Source organism: Malurus melanocephalus, unplaced genomic scaffold (assembly GCF_030028575.1).
Source record: "Malurus melanocephalus ecotype Western Australia unplaced genomic scaffold, MMel_1.1 scaffold_14, whole genome shotgun sequence".
Classification (NCBI taxonomy): domain Eukaryota; kingdom Metazoa; phylum Chordata; class Aves; order Passeriformes; family Maluridae; genus Malurus; species Malurus melanocephalus.
In genome coordinates, this window is record NW_026623246.1 from 4,426,709 (window position 1) to 4,440,019 (window position 13,311).

The 13,311-nt window shown below is 38.9% G+C and overlaps 1 protein-coding gene across 1 annotated transcript in view; it reads left to right on the top strand.

Moving 5' to 3' along the window:
- Positions 1-13,311, top strand: part of GPR158 (G protein-coupled receptor 158) — a 179,281-nt gene that overhangs the window by 12,876 nt on the left and 153,094 nt on the right. Inside the window, exon 2 of the mRNA XM_057384046.1 lies at positions 2,456-2,561. Coding sequence (XP_057240029.1) covers positions 2,456-2,561 — 106 coding nt within the window. The remainder of the gene's footprint in view (positions 1-2,455; positions 2,562-13,311) is intronic.

Consider the following 13,311-nt stretch of genomic DNA (forward strand, 5'->3'; position numbering starts at 1 on the left):
TTCTAGCAATGACTAATTTGTCCTTTATTTGCAATCTGTACTTCTCTTTGCAGAACTGTTTGAGGAGGGAAAGGTGAGTTTCCTCTCCTACAAGTTAAAAAAAAAAATGTAGATGTGGGAAAAGCTTTCCGTGCAAAGGAGGTAAAACCTTTTTTCCTAAGGTGCTTGAGGTCTCCCAGGAGAATGGGTTGTATTTCTGTTAAAGTTGAATCATCACTGCTTTTCCTACTGTGTAAACTGATTTCTTTGGAGTAGTCAGGATGATGTTAATCCTTGATAGCTTTGCCAATGTGACTGGTGYATCACATGAATGAGGAGAGCAAGGAGCAGTGTTGGTCCTGGTCCTGCTGTCTTTGTGCCTCTMTGCAGCCATGGGGAGATTAATCACTTGCAGAACAGGTCCTGTCCTCAGCCCACATGTTACTGTTTGTATTGACTCATAAAGGTCCAGAAAATATTAGAAACCTACCTGGTGGGATCTACACATGACCAGATGAGTAATCTGTTACCTCTACTGCCTACTGAGTCAGGCACCTTCTTGCCAGGTTAGGTTTGTAATCCACTGTTAGCAACATCTTACAGAGATAGGCTGTGCAGTAGGGCAGTTTTTCCTCTTGAGGTTGTTGCTCACCTGGAACATGGAAAAAACAGTTATCTGGGGCAGAAGTATGGTCTGAGCATCCCTGGTGAAATTGCTGTTCCAAACAAGYGTACAAAGGCACAAAGCTCTAAACTAAAAATATATCAGAATATTCTAGAAGTGCAGTGCATGCTATTTTAAATTGAACTTGCTAAAACCAGCACTTAAATATTTCAAGTAATTTCTAAATCTGCCCAGCATCAGATTGTTTAGATTCTAGGCAGGAGACTGGGGGGGATGAAGTGCTCCTGTACTGTCCAACTTTCTACTGTCTGTTTTATGTAATTTTCTAATGCATTCTTCTGGCCACTTATGTGATGTGGTTGTGTTTCTGTATAGTGTGTCTGGAGATGAATGTCCAAATTTAGCAGTTGTGTACTCTTGYTGTGCTGGGATCAGGTATGTGGGAGCAGTATTGTCTTGGTTTTGATAAAACTCACTCTTATGCCTGTTCTAATTGTAAGTATCTTCTCAAATATGATGGCTCTGTAGCTATTTTATTACTGTTATTAATTTGTTATGTGCATTAATTAGAAGAGGGAACACACTTTGAGGTGAGGTGCTCCTGAGATAGAGGCTGAGCCATGCCCTTGTTAGTTCACAGCCTAAGAGAAAGGACGATGGTGTTTGTAGTTGTGATGTTCAGACTGTGGAAATGAAAACATTTGTCCCAAGTGAAATGATTGACTTGAAAGAAATGGAATTCTAGATTTAAGAAATCAGCACAGAGCATTTATACACTATGAATGAGTTTGTGTAATGATTTTGCAACTGGAAGTTGCATGTTGACATTTTTGTCAAGTCTGGGCCACTGCAAAGCATCCATAAATGACATGTTCTCACAAAATGGTGCTGTAAATGTCTTGTGTCATTCTATGTCCTGTGTCATTCCGAAGGCTGAAATCTTTGAAGGCTTTTTTTWAATTTTTTTTTTAAGATATGCAGCTACAGTCTTATACCTTTTTTCCTCTGATGATTTTCTAGTTTTTTATAAAACAGATTGTCAGCTTTGAAATTGGCTTGTTAGCTTTTCTTTCAATAGAATTTGAGGTAAACTGTTGATGCGGAATCCTAGAGACTTCTTGGTACGGGTCTTGAAACAATTCAGACAGTCCTTCAGGGACCTGTATGTGTAGGTAACTTTTTGTTTTTGGCTTCACAGTCATCAGTATCCTATTGCTGGCTTGTGCAGCTTTCTGATACTGTATCAGGTTTTATTGCAAGACCACCTGGCAGAGGTGTGCTGGGGAGAGGGTTTGGGTGCCTGCTGGAGGAGGATGTTGAGATGCGGAGAAGAGGCCTGAATGTCTCTGGAGGCTGGGGAGAGTACAAAAAAAGGCTTCTGMCAGTTATTTTGGGAAATAGGATTCCCTGGAGCAAAGGGGAGAATGTGGCTTTTGCTGGACATGGGGTGAGGTGCAGTGCCTGGTACCTTGCACTCAGAATTGGCTGGGAGGATTGCTGGCTTCAGAAAAAGTGGTGCAGGTCTTTCACTGTATTTATTTTKGGTCTTTGCTGCACTGTAAAATGTGAAGGGCATTACATTGTTTGAACATATAACTTGTTCTTAACTGCCACCCTACTCTTAATGTGTTAGATTTACTGAGCTCTTGTCATAATRCATCTCAGTAAAGTCTAAAATAAGAATGTGTTTCTGTGATCATGGCTCTGGGAGCACAAAACTCTGGTTTTAGACATTCTATCAAATTCCATATTTAGAAGAAAGATGTAGTTCTGCTTTTCAGGCTACAGCATCATAAAGAAGTTTAACCTATTTCTGTAGTTATGTTCAAGACTGTTTCTCTCTGTTTTCAGAGGTGTTGTCAAAGTCGACATCAATCTGCAGAAGGTGGACATTGACCAGTGTTCCAGCGAGGGATGGTTCTCAGGGACACACAGGTGTCATCTCAACAATTCTGAGGTATGTCTRCCCCTAAGGGACCTCACTTCAATGACAGATCTTTCCACTGGGCAGTGTTCTGTAGTATAAATGTTATTTATTTTATAGACATTAAATGTGGTTTGTAGGGCTGAAGAAATCTTTCTGTGCGAGGTGTTGTGGAATGCATGAGTTTCAGGAGTGCCTAAATTTCGGAATTGTTGGTGTTAAATAAAACAAACTAAGTTATTTGTGAACAGATAACAGTTACAGGAAAAAAGATTACGAGTGAAATGGTTTATGAGGTTCTACTTTGCAAGTCAAATAATTATTTTGCACTAAAGATCTAAATAGGTTTTTGATGTCAGTGTCACTTTTGCTTGGACAGCTTTGCAAAATATAGTAGAGGTAGCTGAAATGCTAATGGTAATCGTTCAGAAAAACATGGTCTTTTTCTGGAGTGATAGAGAATAACAGGCAGTATTGGATGCTGTAATTCCTTCTTAGTAGAAATGCCAACATTTTGACAGAGCTGACTAAAATGTTTTTGCTCAGCTCCTTCCTGCTTCCCCTTTCTTCTGAAGGTCTGTGTCTGGCTGCGTCTGTCAGCAAATCATAGATCGTTCTGGCCAGTCATATGTGTTCAATGACACTTTAAAACCACATACATTCTGATTTTTCTTTTAATTCTGTAATTTCAAGGTGATTTCAAAGGCACCTATTTGTGTTCCGTGAAAGTAGGCACCTTGTGCACTTCTGTGCTTTTGGAAAGGACAATTAAAATGTAGGAAAGTTGACATTTATCTACCAGAAGTCGGGAGATGTTTTCCTAATTTGCTGTAAAATGCCAATTTATCAAAGCCAAGATTTCTAAATTTAGAAAAACAGTTGGTTTTGATGAATTCAGCTGCTAACATTTTTGAGCAAGAAGAACTCAGAATTTTTGTAAACATCTTTTTGTGTATTTTTCACTTTGATTTTTTTTTCTTTAAATAAACTTGAAATGAGAAATGAAGTCTTTGATAAAAACTGATTTAAGACTAAATATTTCTGCTAATGGAAATATGATTTTCTTCATCAAGCACTTTTTGACTTCTGAGATCAAGGGAACACTTTTTAAATAGTTCCTGTTTCTTYCTATAAGAAAATATTGTTTCCCATGTGGTCTGGTAAACCTTGTTTTTTAATCTGTGTTAATTATCCCAAATGTGATTATGTACTTTGGCAAGTTCTCCTTCTTTTCCTGTTGTCTTATGAGCAAAATATGTCATCAGAGGTGTGGGATTGTAAGCTGCATCTCTKCAACCAAGAACAAAAGGGAAACAAAACCCAGTCCTAGGTCTCTTGTGGTTTGGCCTCAGTTGGCAACTAAGTACCATGCAGTTGTTCACTCATTTCCCCTGCCCCCACTTCCATGGGTAAGAGAATTGGGGAAAAAAAGATAAAACTGGTGGGTTGAGATAAGATGGAAAAAAGATAAAACTGGTGAATGAGCTTAATAATGGAAAACAAAAWGTAAAATATAATAATACTAATGATAATAGAATATGCTGCTACAAAAGTGATGGGGGGAAGAAATGGAAAATGAAACCTGTGCACAATTAGTGGCTGACAGTACATCTGCTGACCAATGCCTGTCCTGTCTCCCAGCAGCAAATGACCTCTCCTGCCCAGCTCTCCCAGCTTCTATACTGAGCATGGCATTCTGTAGAGTAGGATATCCCTTGGCCAGTTCAGGTCAGCTGTCCTGGCTCTGCTTCCTCCTTGCTTTAGTTTTGTTAGGTGACTTGAAGCCATAGTGAATTTCTGATTTGTATTTACTTCAGTATTAGACTATACCATGTGGCCAGGCTACCAATACCATTAAACCAAAGGTACAAATCTCAGTATTTCAGAAATACAACTCCTTTCTTTGCTAATGATGTGAAAACATAGAGAGTGACTTAATGAATGGAGAAAAAACCCGAAGTTATGGATCAATCAAAATGCTTTGTTTTATATTTCAGTTAATTTTATAGTGGCTAAAATCTACTAGACATGTGGCAGACAAATTCTTCTGCTTTCTGTGCTGTTCTGAAATGTTTATTTTCAAAATAAAAATCAGTTGAATTGAGGGAGATGGAGGTGCATTATGGAAACGTATGGTAAGCCAGTGGTCTGTATGTGCTAGACAGGAAAAAGGGAAAGTGTGGATGGGTTCCAAGTTCTACCAGAAAACAGAGACTGTTGTTGAAAGTACTGTATTGCCTTCACATAGTCTGGTGCAGCAGTCTTAGGAGAAGATGCTAACTATGGTACTGGGATTCGTCTTTGGAAGGTCATCAAGAGTAACCGTATTGTGATGGAATAGCTGTAGTGCTGGTCCTTGCTTGAAAAAAAAAATTTTGAAATCTTTCAACCACACACTATATTATGTCTCAAATAGGCAAAATGCTGAGACGTTCTCATCTTCCTTAAGCTTCTATCTGCCTTTAKATTTAGGTGTTCTTCCTTAGGATTGGTGGCTCTTAAATATTTTGCTTTCTGTTTGGTATGCTTGAATACAAAGCAAAAACAAGCATTGAGAACTTTGGATTGCCCATTTTTAATTCAACTATCYAAATTCCTAATGTGTAGGGAAATTTTTTCCTGATTTGTTCTCTTTTGTGGATGGTACAAATAAATCCCTGATTTCATAACAGTTTAGATGAACTGGAAGAACAAGAGTGCCCTCCTTTAATCTCAGGGTACCTGGGCTCTGATCATCCTAGTTAGGCAGAAGTTAGGAGATACTTAACACAGGAAAGCCAAATTGCTGCCATGGCTAAAGTCTCTTTCAGTTGTGACTTTTTTCTCCCTTTTTTAAAGAAACTGTATCAGCCAAAAGGAGGCTGATTGCCAGGTATTATTTTTGTGACAGAGAGCTCCATTCTGCTTCCTGCCTTCTGCCTTGACACCCAAATTGGCAACAGCTTCTCCAAAAGCTATGTGGGCAAGAAATTTGGATTCTCTGGGGCTGCAACAGATATGACAGGTAATATCTGTAGAGGTAGAAATAATTAACATGGGTAGATAATAAAATTATGCAGACAATTCTGAAATTAACAAACAGAAAAAATGTAGTTACCCAATAACAAAGGCAAATTAATTTCATTGTACAGGCAGTGCTGTGCGCTGCACAGTCAAAGCTGACTATGGGAGTAAGAAAACTTGCACTTTTACCCTGTGTGAAACCCTTGAAGACTTTTATTATATTGGATTTCTTCTCTGTGCATGCTGACAGCAACTGCTGGCACTTTCTGTAACAGCTTTAGAGTCCTTGTTGAGACACCAGCAACAATGTCAAGGCTGAGGAGCATCTGAAGAAATCGGCTGGGCCAAATCCTGCCTGCCAGGATTGGTGTGTGAGCAATGGCAGCAGCTCCACGCTGTTCCCCGGCCTTAATGAGCCTGCCAACAGCTTGCAGTGTGAGGCAGGCTCAGCTGACATCCCTTTGGGTTTCAACAATGTTCCACATATGACAGCGTGCAAAAATATCCAGAGGAAATGAGGGAGGCAGAGTAAACAAGAAAGCTGCATTGCTGTCTGTGTACAGTGTCTGCATCTCTGTGTTTGTAGAAGGATGCACAGGCCTACTGTGTGTGTGTTTATTCTGCACAAACACAAAACCAGTTGAGAAGGAGAAACAAATGAGCAGTACAGCCAAAATATTTTTCTGTAGTTTAGCGAAACATTTGGGACCATCATATTTTATTGTACTGTATGTGAGGTTACAAGCAACTAAAAGGGGAGGCSGGGGCTGATTAAAAACAGAATTATAATGGGGACTGAGTTGGGGGAGACTGCGGGGAAAAAAGCCAATGATTTCCAGGTTTTTCAAGCAAATGCTTCTCAGTGCCCTTRTCTGATTGGGAAAAGGCTATTAATGTGCACAGTCTGTGGGAGGGGAAGGAGGGCAAGAAATTAGCATCTGAAGTSATAAMCCRCTGGGTCATATTCAGGATCACTGAKTTTACTTGTTACTTGCATGTATTTTCTGTCCTATCCATTAGGAAAAGTGCAGTCAGAATTAGTAGAATTTGAAAGGAAAGCTGTTTGGTGATTCAATCTGAGTGAATGGTTTATGAAYTATAGTTAGCTCCTAATTTAGAAATAATAGTCATTCTTGAARCTACAGATTGCATTCAAGATAGGACAAGTACCCAACCAGAGCAGAGATCGTACGTCAGGGTATATTTTCCCGTAAAACAACGTCCTTAGTGGTAGAAAACAAATACTAAATGCTATGTCAAATCCTGGGCTGAAGGGGAAACCTGAGGCAGAAAGGACAGTGGTTAATTTCAGTGTGCAGGTAAAGAAAACAGCCAGCACTTCTTGGGTTCAGAAGCAGACAGGTGTATCTGTTCTCTCCAACAGCTCTGGGTATTTGGAGAGCAGGAAGTAGAAACAAAGAACATTTCAGATGATATTTTAAAAATAACTTTGCATCATCTGCATTCATGGGAAAAGTCCCCTTATGACAGTAAACCAGATCTAATCTGGCACTCCCCCAGACACTGTTACATAAAATAGGGTGGAGGTTTGTCAGAGTTCTCAGTGATAAACAAGGTGCTGTGAAAACCAGCTTTCAGTTTAAGGAAGAGCCAGGTTGCTTAGCTACAGCATCGTTGCTTTTAAGACAAAAAATTTAAATGAGTCTGTGTTTTGCAGGAGCTAATCTTGGTTATCAGTGTTTTCTTCAAAGAAGAAAACCTTTGCAAAGATTCCTTTCATCCTAGTTAGCAGTCTTAACTTGAGCATTTAAATTCATCTGGGTCAATTCTATTTGCTTCTATTTTTCCTTCCCCCAGAGTTAAAACATGAAAAGGGGTAGAGGGTTGGCTGAATTGTGCTGTCTGTCAGAAATTAAAATAGCAGGGAGGTATTTGGTTTGTATRACAGGTGATGGTAGCACTGCATCTGTTCCCAGTTCTTTCAGATTTATGGCTGCAGTTTTTGGGTATTTCTCTACTGAATCCTGTTGGGCAATGCTGATTAATTTTACTGGTGCTTCTTCCCATTGGATTTGGGAAGGGAAGAGGTGCGGCCCAGAAGTTTAGTTGGCTGGTGGAACATGAGCAAAATATACCTGGGGAGCAAAGGGGAAGTTGTGGAGGAGGGGGATGTGGGTTCAGGGAAGAGCTCTTCCTAGGAGAGAGATTGAGAAACTGAGGCTGGGGCAGGTGAAGGAATTTCAGGGGAAGCACAGAAAGTCTTTGAGTGAGGAGCCTGGGGACTGCAGCCAGGATGCACCGTTTTCATGGCAGACTGGCTGTGAATTGCCTTTCCCAGATGTGAAGTGGGAGGAGCTGTGTCAAATCCAGGCATCAGCAGAGCACGGCTTCATTCAGGGTTCTCATTTGTTACCACTGCATTCACGGGACYGTACAATGTCTGAAAAATGCCTCTAGTAGCATTGAGCACAATTAGATATATGCAATTAGATAAATAAACAGTATTTTGCTTTCAAAGCATCTGGTTCATTCTGAGAGAGATTTGGCAGGCTTATCTTGGAAGGTGCACGACTACTCCCATACCTTGTGAGGTTATATAAAGACCATTACCCCCATCATACAGCTGGGATACAGGCAAGATTATTGTCTCTAAATTGATAAGACACCCTGATTGGAATAGAAGAGTGATCTCCAGGCATGTGAATGACATTTTCCAGAGTTTGATTTCTGCAGAAAGACATGTCAAACCCGTGAGCTGAGAGTCYTGATGTGCTCCAGCCAGGGCCTGGGCTGGATCATCTTCAGATTGGGATTTTAGGGTGCATCACAGCATGTACCCACACCATGCTTCAGATACTTCCAGCGAGAGTTAAGCATGCTGATGCATTTTTAAAACCTGTGTCTGRTGAATGTCATAATTTTCTTAGTAATCTTGACTTGTGATAGAATTTTGGTCAAAAATGAAGTCACTCAAAATCGTCTTAGGTAAACACACTGTTGATACCCTTGCTGCCATTGCAAAGGATGCATCTTCCTGTGAACTGTGCAGACAGTTGCCTGAATTAACTATCTGTTTACTCAGGTGATACACTGCAGAGGGTTTTTTTGTTGTTAAAATAGGAAAATTCTGCTCATGCATACATACTGCAGTAATTTTTTTCCTTGAAAAAAACCCTGTTTTTTTTAACCAGTAGAAAAAACTTATTATCTGTCTTACTTAAAAAGCTTTTATCAAATGTAGCAAATATTTATCCTGCTTTTTTAATACTTCATGATACCTACACAAGAAGCAAATTTAATTAAACCTAGCAAAGAAAATTTATTCTTTTTTCTATAACAAATTAAAATTAGATTGAAGACATATTAAAGATCTCATGATGAAAAACTGGTGACAATAGCTGCTGAATCTTTATATTCGAAACAATATACTGAATCACAGTAATAACCTTAATGAAAAAAATCCTCTAATTTAGCTTTATTTTTATGCACAATTTTATAGCACTAGACATTCAAATACAGTCATTTTTGTTGGTGACTTCTGGTAGGAGGTGGTTACTTGTTTGCAAATGAAAGATTACTGCTTTTGGGTTTTCTATGCTTTTATTTAAATCTCAGTAATTCATATGATTTTTAATTCTGGTTTTCATCTGCCAGGACTGTAAACTGATAGCTATCAGGGACTGGTCTGGAAATGTCCTACTCTTTACTAACCTACTTAGTATCATCTTCTTTGTTACTTTAATACTTTCTTGCCTRTTGCTATCTGAGATAATGAGTGCACTCAGTATCAGTACTAACATGGGAATGCAGAATATTTGATTTTTGATCTTTAGGTTTTTGAGTATAACTGCTTTTCCATGTTTTGGCTATTTTGTAAGCCATTACTCAGCATCATCCTACTGCATTTTTTTGTCATTCATCTCCTCTTAGGGTTTTATTCTTCTTTCTGTCAGTGAGAAAGTAGTGAAAGGAAATGCTTCCTCACATCATTTTATGCATACAAACTTCTTAAGATAAATAAGATATTTATGTCTTTGATTATTCCTTAACTTATAAAAGATGGGGTGGGAAAGTCAATATTGCTTAGAGGACAATCAGACAGTTTAATGTTTGTTAAACTGCACTGTTTTTTTCTTGCCACAGGATCAGAATCCCTCTGAAGTTAAATTTTGTCCCCAGATTTATCACAACTTTTGTTCTCAAGGCAATCAGTTTTCATTTACTTGCATGAAATAGATTGTAGGATTTGCTTACTGAGCTCTTGTCAGAGTGTAATAGCTACTTTTTTTGTCACCACCAATTCCATCTAAACACTAATAATCTTTTCCTCTCTGAAATATGCTTGGCTAGGGGAAGAAAGTATTCATGAAGTGGGATAACCATGCATTCTAACTTAAACAAAGTGAGTCCCATGTCTTTCATCTTAACCAGTTGTAGTCTTACTGTTATATTTCAAAATAAAACAAACTGCATTAGCATGACCTGAGCAACAAGTTGAGCTTTCTCTACAGCTAATAAAATGAAATATTTGCAACCCTAAAATCTGTGTATATGTTTTTATATCAATGTTTATTCAGAGCTAACCTCCGTGTGTGTGCACATATATGGGCATCATATAAATGCACATCTGAAAGTTTATATATTTGTGTATTTGGAGCTGTGAACTATTWAGTCCTTTGCACAGAGGCATTTCTGCTGGAGCAGCTTTGTGATGAGATGTTACAGAGGCTGGGGGGATACTGGTCCTTGCCTTGYACCTCACCCCATGGCCCAGGACAGGCTGCAGRGCAGAGCTCAGGGGGTGCTGGTGCACAGCACACTGACCATGAGCCAGCACTRTGCTCTTGTAGCCAGCAGCCTCTGGGGCTGTGTTAGGCAGAGCTTTGCCAGCTGCTCCAGGCCTCCTYTGGAGGGCTGTGTCCACTTCTGGGCTCCTCAGTTCAAGAGGTTTGGATGTTCTGGAGGGAGTCCAGCCAAGGGGCCACCACAGCCATCAAGTGTTTAGAGCACCTCTTGAATGAGGAGAGGCTGAGCAAGCTGGGATTGTACAGCCTGGACAAGAGAAGGTTTTGGGGATTTTCTCTGTGTGTAAATACCTGATGGAAAGGTGTGTAGGGGACAGACTCTTTTCACGGGTGGTCAGTGACAGGGCAAGAGGCAGTGCTGCAGACTGAAACAGTGAAATCCCCTTTTATTTTTTGATTACACTGTGAGGGTTGTCAGGCACCAGGACAGGTTGTCCACAGATGCAGTGGAGTGTCCCCCATTGGAGATGTTCAGAGCCTGAGTCTTCGTGCACCTGGGCAACTTGGTTTAGCTGAGCCTGCTCTGAGTATGGTTTGGGACCGGATGATTTTCAGAGGTGCCTTCCAGGCTCAGCTGCTGTGTGATTCTGTGCTCAGCAGCTCTTTCATCCTTTGCATGGTTCATTTTTMCTGTCTGATTTATGCCCAGAAAACATGCCCTTGCTTTTGAGCTTTGCATTTCCACTCTGCTTTATTTATACCTATGYCAAGACTCTCCTTCATGGCCAACTGCTTTTGCTCATCACTTTTCTCTTTTAAACTTCTAATAAGTGTGTGAGGACTTTTTGAGAAATCATTTGCTTTAGACACTTGTTCTGTAACAAGTTCAACATTTTGCTTCTACTACAGTAGAAGAAATCGATATATCCAGATTATTATTTAGATAATAGCTGTAAACATCTCAACTTATTTATTTTCAGAACTTCTTTGAATGTTGGTTTAATAGAGATAACACTAAATTATACTGGTTTGCTGCTTGTGCAAGGTTTTCAAATAATTTTTATCCCTTCATATATATTATGTAAGTATTGAATGGTTAAATTTTTGAGTGAAGAGCTAAACTACGGATATGGTGGTGCATTTAATTGGATAACAAATTTTGCCTTATAAAATGTGATTTTTCCAAATAGACTACAAGATATAGAAAACTGTCCCAGAGTTAAGAGAATTCCTAGGGCTGTTTAGTAATTGTTACAGGCTCTTTTGAAATTAGCACATTTTGATACTTGTTTTCATCCTGAAATGCAGTGAAGCAATACCAGCAGTGCTGAATTATCCTGAATTTTTAAAACGTGTTGGTTTTGAAATATGAAAACACGTATTTCAGGTAGCATCTCTAGGAAATTGTATAATTTAAAAGACTGATAAAACCTGATTAGAGATGTGTATTACTCTTAATCCTTATGTGGAAGAACTGAAAAAAAGACACTTTGAGAGTGTCCTATTGTATGGTAATGCAGGCAGCTTTGTAACACACTGTGAGCGTGTCTGTAAACCTATCTACCAGTCAAAGTCCCACTAAAAGCATSTCTTCTTTTCCTCTGGAAAGTTTAGAAACTTTTAATGCCATTTGTCTAGTTCTATCGCTTATCATGTCTATCTTATGTTGTTGTGTTCCTTTAGCTCAGCCAAAACGGCTTTTCTCTCTTCCAAGAAAGGAAGTCAGATAAAGCAGCGCTCCAGAACTTGTAAACTTTTACCATGATATGGTTCCAATATRTACAAGACATGGCACAAATTAGTTTTAACCATGTGAGGGCAAATATTTGCCCTGCAGAGCTTCAGCTCTGCAATTCATATTTTTCCACTGCCTGTCAAAGTGAATACTGCATTACACTGGCTGAAGGAGGCATTTCTTGGTAGCTTACTTATATAATTTTTATATGGATAACAAATATATGATGCTTGTTTGAAATAAATGTCTCAATAAAATGCTGCAATCATCTTCATATGAATATTCTGGAATACTTTTGTGAAAATGGAAAGACTGGGTTGTTTTTTTTTCCTCTTCATGGTATTAGAAGGAATTTTAATTTTTAAATTTGAGTTTTCTTGCAGGATACGACTCCATAATAATGATTGCTTTCTAAGGGACCACTTTATTGCTACATAGACTATGAATTATAAAAAGTAATTTTCATGAAGTATTATTCAGTAAGCTACTTAAGGAAGAAATATTTTTGCATGTTTAATGCACATTTATGTTTCATTTCCATAGGTGATTGAGAGTTGCTTTTAATTATATATAAGTGGATTATTCTAGCTGCTTTCTAAAATTGGTTAAAAAGGGTACATTATAGCGGTTATTTTTGTTACAAGTGTAACCTAAAAATRTTTTCTTCGGTGATTATATGATTGTATGGAGAGACATTTTGTATCTTTGTCATTGTGTTGTACTCAAGCAAATGTGTTTCTTCTTTTTGTATATCTTTGTTGTAACGCTGCTAAACTTAAAAATGTTGAAATARCTGTAATAGAGATGCATCGACTTTGCAGTTCTTATGTCGCACTGAATTTTCTATAGGCTTTGCATTAATTCTGTATTTGGGTTTGTAGAAGTGTAACGCGAGGAGTTACTGCCATATCTCGCAGGTGTGTGACAGAAGGGGAAGTTGGTGTGCATGGGAAGCACCATGTGTGTGTCACCCTGGGGCCACAGAAGCTTTCCCCATAAACTGGGGCCAGTTACAACCTTCAAAAGTCCTATCAAGAAAAGAGTGATGGAAGAAGAGGAGGGCTTGAGAAGTATTAATTCTGTACAACAGCTGTGTACTTCCCTTTTTAGTAAGAGTTGCATGAAAGGATACCATTGTTGCCAATAATTCATTACATTAAGGAATACCTCACTTGTCCACTGTAAACATCCAGCATTTGACTCTGTGCTCTTGCTTTGCTCCATTTGTCTTCTCCAAAGATACAAAAGGTGAAAAGAGTAGTCCTTGTGTTTTGTGAGGTTTTTTTCCCCTATTATTTCTCGCCTTGATAAAGTCCCAAATAATTTTGGGTTGCAAATG